This window comes from Coregonus lavaretus (genome assembly GCF_964263955.1).
Source record: "Coregonus lavaretus genome assembly, chromosome: 38".
Lineage (NCBI taxonomy): Eukaryota > Metazoa > Chordata > Actinopteri > Salmoniformes > Salmonidae > Coregonus > Coregonus lavaretus.
The window spans coordinates 29,474,523-29,488,044 of record NC_140025.1 but is presented as its reverse complement, the minus strand read 5'-3'; the positions used below and the strand labels follow the sequence as shown (position 1 = coordinate 29,488,044).

The window sequence follows — 13,522 nt, the reverse complement described above, 5'->3', positions numbered from 1 at the left end:
AGGTAGTTGTAGAATGAAAGCATCTTGGTGGACGTCGTCAGAGGTGGTGTCGTAGCATCGAGAGGAACCCTGGATGATTAAAGGAGCATAATGGTTCGGAATGGTTGAAGGAGTGTGATGGTTGAAGGAGCGTGATGGTTTGGGAGGATGGTTGCTTGGTCGTCGTGGTATTGGGAGATGAAGACTGAGTGTTTGGGGTGGGAGTCCTGGTGGTATCTGCTTCTCGGCGCAGAGTTAATGTATCCTGGCAAAAACAAGAAGAGCAGAGAAGGGAGGTGGAGGAATGCGAAATGCTACAGAAGATCACGGTAACAGGAACTGGATTGGGTGAGTATATACAGCCACTGATTGGCGAATGGGAGTTGTAAATCAAATCAAATCAAATGTTATTTGTCACATACACGTGTTTAAAATATGTTATTGCGGGTGTAGCGAAATGCTTGTGCTTCTAGCTCCGACAGTGCAGTAATATCTAACAAGTAATATCTAACAATTTCACAACATATACCCAATACACACAAATCTAGTAAGGAATGGAATTTAATTATATATATGTATGGACAAGCAATGACAGAGCGGCATGGACTAAGATACAGTAGAATATTATAGAATACAGTACATACATGAGTTTAGATGAGTAGTGCAAGATATGTAAACATTATTAAAGTGACCAGTGTTCCATTTCTTAAAGTAGCCAGTGATTTCAAAAGGCAGCAGCAGCCTCTAAAGTGCTAGTGATTGCTATTTAACAGTCGGATGGCCTTGAGATAGAAGCTGTTTTTCATTCTCTCGGTCCAAGCTTTGATGCACCTGTACTGACCTCGCCTTCTGGATGATAGCGGGGTGAACAGGCAGTGGCTCAGGTGGTTGATGTCCTTGATGATCTTTTTGGCCTTCCTGTGACATCAGGTGCTGTAGGTGTCTTGGAGGGCGGGTAGTTTGCCCCCGGTAATGTGTTCGGCAGACCGCTACACCCTCTGGAGAGCCCTGCGGTTGCGGGCGGTGCAGTTGCCGTACCAGGCGGTGATACAGCCCGACAGGATGCTCTCAATTGTGCATCTGTAAAAGTTTGTGAGGGTTTTAGGTGCCAAGCCAAAATGTCTTCAGCCTCCTGAGGTTGAAGAGGCTCTGTTGCGCCTTCTTCACCACACTGTCTGCGTGGGTGGACCATTTCAGTTTGTCAGTGATGTGTACACCAAGGAACTTGAAGCTTTCCACCTTCTCCACTGCGGTCCCGTCGATGTGGATAGGGGGGTGCACCCTCTGCCGTTTCCTGAAGTCCACAATCATCTCCTTTGTTTTGTTGATGTTGAGTGAGAGGTTGTTTTCCTGGCACCACACTCCCAGAGCCCTCACCTCCTCCCTGTACTACTGTTGTGTCGTCTGCAAACTTGATGATTGAGTTGGAGGCGTGCTTGGCCACGCAGTCATGGGTGAACAGGGAGTACAGGAGAGGGCTGAGCATGCACCCTTGTGGGCCCCAGTGGTGAGGATCAACGAAGTGGAGATGTTTCCTACCTTCACCAACTGGGGGCGCCCCATCAGGAAGTCCAGGACCCAGTTGCACAGGGCGGGGTTCAGACCCAGGGCCTCGAGCTTAATGATGAGCTTGGTGGGTACTATGGTGTTGGATGCTGAGCTATAGTCAATGAACAGCATTCTTACATAGGTATTCCTCTTGTCCAGATGGGATAGGGCAGTGTGCAGTGTGATGGCGATTGCATCGTCTGTGGATCTATTGGGGCGGTAAGCAAATTGAAGTGGGTCTAGGGTGACAGGTAAGGTAGAGGTGATATGATCATTGACTAGTCTCTCAAAGCACTTCATGATGACAGAGGTGAGTGCTACGGGGCGATAGTCATTTAGTTCAGTTACCTTTGCTTTCTTGGGTACAGGAACAATGGTAACCATCTTGAAGCATGTGGGAACAGCAGACTGGGAAAGGGAAAGATTGAATATGTCCGTAAACACAACAGCCAGCTGGTCTGTGCATGCTCTGAGGACGCGGCTAGGGATGCCGTCTGGGCCGGCAGCCTTGCGGGGGTTAACATGCTTAAATGTCTTACTCACGTCGGCCACAGTCCTTGGTAGTGGGCCTCGTTGGTGGCACTGTGTTATCCTCAAAGCGGGCAAAGAAGGTGTGTAGCTTGTCTGGAAGCGAGACATGGGTGTCGGCGACGTAGCTGGTTTTCCTTTTGTAGTCCGTGATTGTCTATAGACCGTGCCACATACGTCTGGTGTTTGAGCCGTTGAATTGCGACTCCACTTTGTCTCTATACTGATGTTTTGCCGGTTTAATTGCCTTGCGGAGTGAGTAGCTACACTGTTTGTATTCTGCCATATTCCCAGTCACCTCGCCATGGTTAAATGCGGTGGTTTGCGCTTTCAGTTTTGCGCGAATGCTGCCTTCTATCCACGGTTTCTGGTTAGGGTAGTTAGGGTAAATTGTTTGATTGTCAAGAGGGAAGGAGATGTAAATTGTTTCAGGTGTGGTCTTTCCTCCCAAACTTTAGTTATGTTACACACAACACCATTTAATTATTTAAAACACACTCCCACGCACATACAATATTAACACTCAGACAACCAGACCGGAGGTCACCATAGGTGAACTTTATTCTTATGGAAACAACTATGCAGTGTACTTTAGGTATAGTTACATATAAAAACTTTTACAAAAGCCACAAGGTGTTTCAACACATTGATACACTTCATAAAATGTGTCCTAGTAAACCATATCAGTAAACCATAAGCGTACTTGGAGTTAGTGCCAGTTGTCTTGTCATTGGTAGTTTCAAGCTGGCTTCAAACACTGTAGGCTTCAGAAAACCTAAGTATTGGAACTACATTTACTTCAACATAACAGAAAAATATATAATAAACATCAAGAGGGAGATCAAAACACAGCTTAGCTAAAGCGTCATCAAAACAACACAGGATAAAATGTCTTTACATTCAAATAAAAGTCAATAAATATGGATGACAATGGCAAAAAAGTGGTTACATTCCAAAAGGTGACATTCAATCAACATATGACACAAAATTAAGCAGAAAATTCTCATCAGCTGAAAAAAAAAAAAAAAATGAAATGTAGGCAAATGGGGTCCAAAGTCACTACAACGCTCTACAGATAACACTTCAAAACCATAAAAAACTGTTTCGTTTAGGAAAACCCACAAAAAAGGCTAGAATTATCTATTATTGCAGTGATGCAAAAAGCATTCATTCAGAAATGGTAGAGATGTCAACAGAAGCAAAGGCAAAATATGACTCCAATCATTGTTAACTTGAATTTAAAAAAGCATTGCTAAAGATGCACCTACAAACAAAAGGTTTCAAGAAAAACATAATAAACGCACCTCACCTTCTCATAATCAACCACAGGTTTTGATATACCTCATGCACATACACATACAGTGCTGCTGCGGACAAATTAATCTTAAAATCAAATCAAATTAACCACTTGTCTCTATGACAGTGAGAATCTCTTAGGATATGTTTATACAGGTGATGTCTCGTTTGAGGTTTTATTGGCTAGTGTCAGCTGTCAAACAGTTGTGCTTAAGGTGGAGTGGTAGTTTTGTCCACCCTGAAGAGTGAATTGCAGGTGGAGTGCTTCTTTAGGCCACCCTGTGGGGTGTAGTTAAGGTGTAGTGAAAGTTTAGTCACCCTAAAATCTGTCAATCAGGTATAGTAACGGGGAGGATTGTCATGACATCAATGTAAAGGCGTAGTTGTTACCGAGTGAATCACTGGGCCACCCTGCGCTTTTCATGCCTCGTCCTGGTGAGGCCAGTGTGCAGGCTTTTGTCCTTGCCCAGCACTATATCACTTGAGTTGTGTTCAGTAGGGCACAAAGTTGTAGAGCCTTCAGATACTTTGACATGAAGAGTAAGACATGTCAGCTCTAATTATCACATTTCTATTTGCAATGTTTCAGTACGTTGCACCACCCTGAACGTGACAGCTACGGTGCTGGGCTAAGACAGATGTGAACACTAATAGGCCTTCCAAGAGCATAGGGGTATCCTACGAAGCAAGCTAAAACTACTCAGGGTTTTCCTAAATTAACCAGCCCTCTTTATTTTATTACTTTCGTGAATGCCGTCTTTAATGTGCTTATCAATGCACAAGCACTTTCTTCCCACTCCTATCAATATTTATTTATTTATTAAGTTATACAAAAGTGTTACATTGCGTGAAGTTTAAAATGCATTCTGTCATTACTAAATGTGTAAAGTAATACTATTTTTTTCACACAGAACATTTCATTAAATAAAAATATTGAATCATTCATTTTACATTTTAGTCATTTAGCAGACGCTCTTATCCAGAGCGACTTACAGGAGCAATTAGGGTTAAGTGCCTTGCTCAAGGGCACATTTACGTCATTTAGCAGATGCTCTTATCCAGAGCGACTCACCAATTGGCCAGTGGGATAAACACTATACAATTTTTTTTTTTGGGGGGGGGGGGGGTAGAAGGATTACTTTATCCTATTCCAGGTAATCCTTAAAGAGGTGGGGTTTCAAATGTCTCCGGAAGGTGGTGAGTGACTCCGCTGTCCTGGCGTCGTGAGGGAGCTTGTTCCACCATTGGGGTGCCAGAGCAGCGAACAGTTTTGACTGGGCTGAGCGGGAGCTATGCTTCCGCAGAGGAAGGGGAGCCAGCAGGCCAGAGGTGGATGAACGCAATGCCCTCGTTTGGGTGTAGGGACTGATCAGAGCCCGAAGTACAGAGGTGCCGTTCCCCTCACTGCTCCATAGGCAAGCACCATGGTCTTGTAGCGGATGCGAGCTTCAACTGGAAGCCAGTGGAGTGTGCGGAGGAGGGGGGTGACGTGAGAGAACTTGGGAAGGTTGAACACCAGACGGGCTGCGGCATTCTGGATGAGTTGTAGGGGTTTAATGGCACAGGCAGGGAGGCCAGCCAACAGCGAGTTGCAGTAGTCCAGACGGGAGATGACTTGAGGAAGTCATTCGTCTTCCTCAAATGAAAGGGATGACGATGCAATCTTTGATAGAGAGAGGAATCTGATTTCATTGGTCCTCAACTCACGGCTCAGTCATTTCATTCAGAGTAAGTGGAGTTAACTGCAAGTTAGCCTGCCCCAGAGCAGGTTAGTTCTGAAGGATTAATTGCCATAGAAAAGGTGAGCCACTTTCGTATGAATGGAATCCTGAATTGAACTCGGAGTTAACCAAAATTACCTTGCTAACTACTAAAACCTGCTTCGTAGGATACCCCTCAGGAGTATAGATCATTGTTGTGTAGACTGCCATTTAGGATTAGTTTAGGGTCACATTCAGTAAAACATGCCATTTATAAATCCAGGCTCTGCCGTAGCTGGCCGCGACCGGGAGACCCATGGGGCGGCGCACAATTGGCCCAGTGTCGTCCAGGGTAGGGGAGGGAATGGCCGGCAGGGGATGTAGCTCAGTTGGTAGAGCATGGCGTTTGCAACGCCAGGGTTGTGGGTTCGATAAAAATAATGTATGTGCTAACTGTAAGTCGCTCTGGATAAGAGCGTCTGCTAAATGACTAAAATGTAAAATGTAAATATAAAATGTTTAGAAACGTAGCCATTTCATAGAAACAATCTCACCTTCTACAAATTGGAGTCTGCATGTGACTGGCAACACTCTACAACTTCACATTTTCCATTTATAAACGCCATGCTCTTACTGAACGCAACCCTGACGTATAAAAGAAACCCAGTCTCTTCAGGCCACCCGGTAGGCGGTCATGCGGGTGTAGTTCTGGCGGTGGCTCCGGGCGGCCCACAGGAAGAGGGCGGCCGCCATCATCTGCAGCGGCGAGGAGATGAGGGCCAGGTAGAGGGACCAGCTCAGGGAGCCGTCCACACCCTCGGGCAGCACCGAGACCCTGTGGAGCAGGTCCATGCCAGCCAGGAAGCAGCACACTGTGCCCAGGGAACACAGACCTGGATGGGAAAGACAACAATGAATGTGACTTTACGCAATTGTACATTTGACTTTCATTTTAAACCCTTCTGCTTTGGCAAAATGTTAATGTCTATTTCATGCCAATAAAGCACAATTGAGATGGGGAAGGTGGCATGGATAATTAATCCCTTAGCTTTCATTCATACTTTTACATGTTGTTGGGTGTAAAGTTTGTGTGTCTGTTTGTGTGTGGTGGGAGTTAGGGTTAAACCCTTCTGCTACATCCCCTGCCGGCCATATACTCCTGAGTGGCGCAGTGGTCTAAGGCACTGCATCGCAGTGCTAACTGTGCCACTAGAGATCCTGGTTCGAATCCAGGCTCTGTCGCAGCCGGCCGCGACCGGGAGACTCATGGGCGGCGCACAATTGGCCCAGCGTCGTCCAGGGTAGGGGAGGGAATGGCCGGCAGGGATGTAGCTCAGTTGATAGAGCATGGCGTTTGCAACGCCAGGGTTGTGGGTTTGATTCCCACGGGGGGCCAGTATAAAAAAAAATTATTCACTAACTGTAAGTCGCTCTGAATAAGAGCGTCTGCTAAATGACTAAAATGTAATGTAAATGGTTAATAGAGTTGAGAGGCATTGTGATTATCCATGTAGTTCTCAAACCTGCCAGCAGGTGGAGCACTCCTACACCCAGGGTTGGGGTGATGCTGCGGCAGAGGCAGGCGCATACCCCGATGAGCCCGCTAAGGAACACCAAGGCTAGGGACACCAGAGGCAGCAGGAACTGGCACCTCCACAGGTCTGCTCAGACACAGTGAGAAACCAACTTAGAAATGTCAGAAAAGTGTTTAAAAGTAGTTATTTCTATAGTTTTGTAGACGGATATACAATATCTGAAGAGAGCTTCATAAGGACAAACCAATGTTAGGGATGTAGCTCAGTTGGTAGAGCATGGCGTTTGCAACGCCAGGGTTGTGGGTTTGATTCCCACGGGGGGGGGGGGGGGGAGGGGGGGATAATGTATGCACTAACTGTAAGTCGTTCTGGATAAGAGCGTCTGCTAAATGACTAAAATGTAAATGTTTATTACGAATGCATGGCTATGTGTCTGTGTTTGCCTGAGAGAGAAAGTGAAAGAGATGAGGTCACATGACTGTCAGTAACAATAAGAAACAACAGTGGAAACCACCAACATTTCCAACCCTAATTTTCATTTCTTTGAAACACAAGCTTAGTTTGAACCAAGGTTATTATACTAAACTAAAACAAAATAAAACTAATATCAGGAAAAAACAATTTAGTAAATTGAAATAAAAAAAAATAACAAAACTGTTTGATAACCTAAAAGTATACGACTCCAAAAATAACAAAAATACAATTAAAACCATGAATTATGTTCAGTTGTAGTTATTTTCTCTCAATATTTTGGGAAGAAATCTAATGGGGTTTCAAGATTCTGAACCTGGCGTTTCACATTGAGATCGGGTTTGAATGGTAAGGTTCAAGCAACCGACTGTAGACGACAGCAAGGCTCAGAACAACATGGCAGTGTTGCCATTGTTTATAAAACTTCTTATTTCTCTCTGTCTCCAACCCCAATGTATGCACTAACTGTAAGTCGTTCTGGATAAGAGCGTCTGCTAAATGACTAAAATGTAAATGTTTATTACGAATGCATGGCTATGTGTCTGTGTTTGCCTGAGAGAGAAAGTGAAAGAGATGAGGTCACATGACTGTCAGTAACAATAAGAAACAACAGTGGAAACCACCAACATTTCCAACCCTAATTTTCATTTCTTTGAAACACAAGCTTAGTTTGAACCAAGGTTATTATACTAAACTAAAACAAAATAAAACTAAAATCAGGAAAAAACTATTTAGTAAATTGAAATAAAAAAAAATAACAAAACTGTTTGATAACCTAAAAGTATACGACTCCAAAAATAACAAAAATACAATTAAAACCATGAATTATGTTCAGTTGTAGTTATTTTCTCTCAATATTTTGGGAAGAAATCTAATGGGGTTTCAAGATTCTGAACCTGGCGTTTCACATTGAGATCGGGTTTGAATGGTAAGGTTCAAGCAACCGACTGTAGACGACAGCAAGGCTCAGAACAACATGGCAGTGTTGCCATTGTTTATAAAACTTCTTATTTCTCTCTGTCTCCAACCCCAATGTATGCACTAACTGTAAGTCGTTCTGGATAAGAGCGTCTGCTAAATGACTAAAATGTAAATGTTTATTACGAATGCATGGCTATGTGTCTGTGTTTGCCTGAGAGAGAAAGTGAAAGAGATGAGGTCACATGACTGTCAGTAACAATAAGAAACAACAGTGGAAACCACCAACATTTCCAACCCTAATTTTCATTTCTTTGAAACACAAGCTTAGTTTGAACCAAGGTTATTATACTAAACTAAAACAAAATAAAACTAAAATCAGGAAAAAACAATTTAGTAAATTGAAATAAAAAAAAATAACAAAACTGTTTGATAACCTAAAAGTATACGACTCCAAAAATAACAAAAATACAATTAAAACCATGAATTATGTTCAGTTGTAGTTATTTTCTCTCAATATTTTGGGAAGAAATCTAATGGGGTTTCAAGATTCTGAACCTGGCGTTTCACATTGAGATCGGGTTTGAATGGTAAGGTTCAAGCAACCGACTGTAGACGACAGCAAGGCTCAGAACAACATGGCAGTGTTGCCATTGTTTATAAAACTTCTTATTTCTCTCTGTCTCCAACCCCAATGTATGCACTAACTGTAAGTCGTTCTGGATAAGAGCGTCTGCTAAATGACTAAAATGTAAATGTTTATTACGAATGCATGGCTATGTGTCTGTGTTTGCCTGAGAGAGAAAGTGAAAGAGATGAGGTCACATGACTGTCAGTAACAATAAGAAACAACAGTGGAAACCACCAACATTTCCAACCCTAATTTTCATTTCTTTGAAACACAAGCTTAGTTTGAACCAAGGTTATTATACTAAACTAAAACAAAATAAAACTAAAATCAGGAAAAAACAATTTAGTAAATTGAAATAAAAAAAAATAACAAAACTGTTTGATAACCTAAAAGTATACGACTCCAAAAATAACAAAAATACAATTAAAACCATGAATTATGTTCAGTTGTAGTTATTTTCTCTCAATATTTTGGGAAGAAATCTAATGGGGTTTCAAGATTCTGAACCTGGCGTTTCACATTGAGATCGGGTTTGAATGGTAAGGTTCAAGCAACCGACTGTAGACGACAGCAAGGCTCAGAACAACATGGCAGTGTTGCCATTGTTTATAAAACTTCTTATTTCTCTCTGTCTCCAACCCCCCATATCACACTCACAAACTGAAATGTGTGTTCACTGTACAATCAATTAGTAAGAGAGAGAGCTTCAAATATCGCATTAATTTGTATATAACATCTGTATACACGAATTGCAGCAAAGTTGTTTCATGTTTCAGTCATGCCTTTGATCACATTTGTGTGGATAAAAAAATATATACAGAGTGAAGTGCTCAGGTATATGTGGGAACTCCTTCAAGACTGTTGGCAAAGCATTCCAGGTGAAGCTGGTTGAGAGAATGCCAAGAGTGTGCAAAGCTGTCATCAAGGCAAAGGGTGGCTACTTTGAAGAATCTCAAATATAAAATACATTTTGATTTGTTTAACACTTTTTTGATTACTACATGATTCCATATGTGTTATTTCATAGTTTTGATGCCTTCACTATTATTCTACAATGTAGAAAATAGTAAAAATAAAGAAAAACCCTGGAATGAGTAGGTGTGTCCAAACTTTTGACTGGGTCTGTCTGTGTCTGTGTCTGTGTGTGCGTGTGGCTGCAAGGCAAGACTCACATGTCCGAAGCAGGTCCTCCCCAGTGTTGTGATTCCCTGGTTCTTTGTACTTGGGTACAAACTGCTGAGGCAGAGTGAAGCTCACACACTGTGTTACCATCTTAGGATCTGAGAAAACAAGAGAAGCGAGACAGAGAGTTAGGCCGGGATTCAATCTGATGTGGGTTATCGACATTGCAGCTTTTAACGGCAATGTTGACACATTCGCATTCACGGTTAAATGCTGTAGACGTCCATTCAATCAGAAATTGCCTTTAAAAGCTGCATTGTCGACAACGTGCGATCAGATTGAATCGCAAACTTATTGGGAGAAAGCACCAAATATTTAGACTCATATCAAACCCAGTGTTGCTCCTGTGTGGGTATCAGAAAAAAAGACGCCTTTGTTTTATAATACAATTTTAGCATGGTGTATAACACTGATGGGCACAGCGATGTGTAACTGGTCCACCTGTGTATCCAGCACACCCCTTCTGAACCAACACCTGCAATGAATGCTGTAATAAATATATATACAGTTGAAGTCGGAAGTTTACATACACTTAGGTTGGAGTCATTAAAACTCATTTTTCAACCACTCCACAAATGTCTTGTTAACAAACTATAGTTTTGGCAAGTCGGTTAGGACATCTACTTTGTGCATGACACAAGTAATCTTTCCAACAATTGTTTACAGACAGATTATTTCACTTATAATTCACTGTATCACAATTCCAGTGGGTCAGAAGTTTACATACACTAAGTTGACTGTTCCTTTAAACAGCGTGGAAAATTCCAGAAAATTATGCCATGGCTTTAGAAGCTTCAGATAGGCTAATTGACATAATTTGAGTCAGTTGGAGGTGTACCTGTGGATGTATTTCAAGGCCTACCTTCAAACTCAGTGCCTCTTTGCTTGACATCATGGGAAAATCAAAAGAAATCAGCTAAGACCTCAGAAAAAAAAGTGTAGACCTCCACAAGTCTGGTTCATCCTTGGGAGCAATTTCCAAACACCTGAAGGTACCACGTTCATCTGTACAAACAATAGTACGCAAGTATAAACACCATGGGACCACGCAGCCGTCATACCGCTCAGGAAGGAGACACGTTCTGTCTCCTAGAGATAAACATACTTTGGTGCAAATCAATCCCAGAACAACAGCAAAGGACCTTGTGAAGATGCTGAAGGAAACAGGTACAAAAGTATCTATATCCACAGTAAAACGAGTCCTATATCGACATAACCTGAAAGGCTGCTCAGTAAGGAAGAAGCCGCTGCTCCAAAACCGCCATAAAAAAGCCAGACTACGGTTTGCAAATGCACATGGGGACAAAGATCTTACTTTTTGGAGAAATGTCCTCTGGTCTGATGAAACAAAAATAGAACTGTTTGGCCATAATGACCATTGTTATGTTTGGAGGAAAAAGGGGGATGCTTGCAAGCTGAAGAACACCATCCCAACCGTGAAGCACGGGTGTGGCAGCATCATGCTGTGGGGGTGCTTTGCTGCAGGAGGGACTGGTGCACTTCACAAAATAGATGGCATCATGAGGATGGAAAATGACGTGGATATATTGAAGCAACATCTCAAGACATCAGTCAGGAAGTTAAAGCTTGGTCACAAATGGGTCTTCCAAATGGACAACGACCCCAAGCATACTTCCAAAGTTGTGGCAAAATGGCTTAAGGACAACAAAGTCAAGGTATTGGAGTGGCCATCACAAAGCCCTGACTTCCATCCTATAGAACATTTGTGGGCAGAACTGAAAAAGCGTGTGCGAGCAAGGAGGCCTACAAACCCGACTCAGTTAAAGCAACTATGTCAGGAGGAATGGGCCAAAATTCACCCAACTTATTGTGGGAAGCTTGTTGAAGGCTACCCGAAAAGTTAAACAATTTAAAGGCAATGGTACCAAATACTAATTTAGTGTATGTAAACTTCTGACCCACTGGGAATGTTATGAAAGAAATAAAAGCTGAAATAAATCATTCTCTCTACTATTACTCTGACATTTCACATTCTTAAAATAAAGTGGTGATCCTAACTGACCTAAGACAGGGAATTTTTACTAGGATTAAATGTTAGGAATTGTGAAAAACTGAGTTTAAATGTATTTGGCTAAGGTGTATGTAAACTTCCGACTTCAACTGTATATATATTAGTAATATAATATATGCAATTTAGCAGACGCTTTTAACCAATGTATACATTTTGTATGGGTCTTGCAGCGGCCCCTGCAGTGACTCGCTCTAGTGTGTGTAGATTCTTACCAGGCTCTTTGAACCAGTGTGACTGGCCTGGCGCCTGCACACACTTCCACCACAGCCCAAGGGTGCCATTGAGGCGGAACAGCGTGTCGCTGTAGGTCTTTTCATCAAACTCCCCGTTGATGAAGTCCTCACGGAGCTCCGAAGCGTTGCTGGCCTCATGGTTGCCGGGCAGACTTCGGTACTGGTACCAGTGCTGTGTTCCTACGGCAACAGAGAGATAGACTGTGGCCAGCAGACTCAGAACAGAGCCAATGACCAGGGCGGTAGCGTAGCGGTTATCCACCATGGTTTGCAATTCAAGAGTGTCCGTTTGTGAATTAAAATTAATTCACTCTTACTGCATTTGTTAATGTGTCTACTCGTGCCCTCCTATGAAGGGAAGTCGAAAGTAGGGGATAAGGGCACTATAAGAGATCAGCTAGTCAGTGAGTACTTGACAGCCTTGCAGTAATGTCCTTAACATTGACAGTGCAGTTCCTGAGCATGGTGGCTGGTTCAGTGCTTCCCAGCCTGTACTCTGTAGTCCTCTGTGTCTTCCTTATTGTCCAGGTCCTCACAACCCCACCATCACCAAGTAGGCCAGCTTCACTCCTTTGAAGGAGAACAAATCAGAAGAAAGGTATTGCAAACTGTCATTCAACTGAATTTTAATTCAGATCTTAGACTGGCACATTTTGGCTCTGATAACAAGATCCTGTAGTTAGCAAACAAGTAGCAAAGTTACCGGTATAAGCACAGATGAAAGGGGGTTAGCTAGCTGTCAGTATTTTGCTAAGGCGAATGCAAATAAGCATATGGTAATAATGATTAAGTAATGACATGCATCTACCTAGCTCACTAAACAGAAAGCTATTTCCCTGCTATGAGGAAAGTATCAAAGTGGCAAGAATTACACATATCGACTTTTATCTACCGACTGCCAGCAAATGCTAATAACGCTAGCTAGCTAACTTGTGCAAAACCTCCACGACAGAATGGCATGTTTCTTGAAAAAAATAAAAATGTTGTGAATGAACAAAACCAACATGCATTTAAATAATTTACCAATGTAATGGCTATCAGATTAATTTCAACGATATTAACGTTTATAGCAAATGCTATGAACGTTTAGCTATTCAACTCACTCAATAGCGTTCCTTTTCCGGATGATTTAGGGTTTTTCACTAGTTACCACAGCCACAGAGTCCAAATTGGTTATATGGTAAAAATGAATGAAAACAAAAATTGGCTTTTTGGTCTTAATTTAAGGTTAGGCATAAAGTTGGCAGCATGGTTAAGGTTAGATATAAAATCAGATTTGATTAATATTGTAGAAATAGAGGGGTTTATGACTTTGTGGCTGTGGTAACTATTGAGGGGTGTGGCTTTTTTTTGTCAACGCAGTTTATCAGAAAGCGTCTTGTGGACCACTACCATGTGGGCTTTGTAGTTTTTGGCTACACTGAGGTGGTTCTATGAATGGATACACATTCGCATCAATACACTGAGGT

The 13,522-nt window shown here is 42.4% G+C and overlaps 1 protein-coding gene across 1 annotated transcript; it reads right to left on the bottom strand.

Annotated features, from left to right (window-relative positions):
* Positions 1–4,464: 4,464 nt before the first annotated feature.
* LOC311112538 (claudin domain-containing protein 1-like) lies at positions 4,465–13,208 on the bottom strand. Its single transcript, XM_084155672.1, has 5 exons — positions 13,157–13,208; positions 12,033–12,623; positions 9,779–9,886; positions 6,575–6,712; positions 4,465–5,944 (listed from the first exon to the last, which is right to left on the bottom strand). The coding sequence occupies exons 2-5, from the start codon at positions 12,316–12,318 to the stop codon at positions 5,724–5,726; spliced, it is 753 nt and encodes a 250-aa protein (XP_084011798.1). The 5' UTR covers positions 12,319–12,623; positions 13,157–13,208; the 3' UTR covers positions 4,465–5,723.
* Between the last annotated feature and the right edge of the window lie 314 nt (positions 13,209–13,522).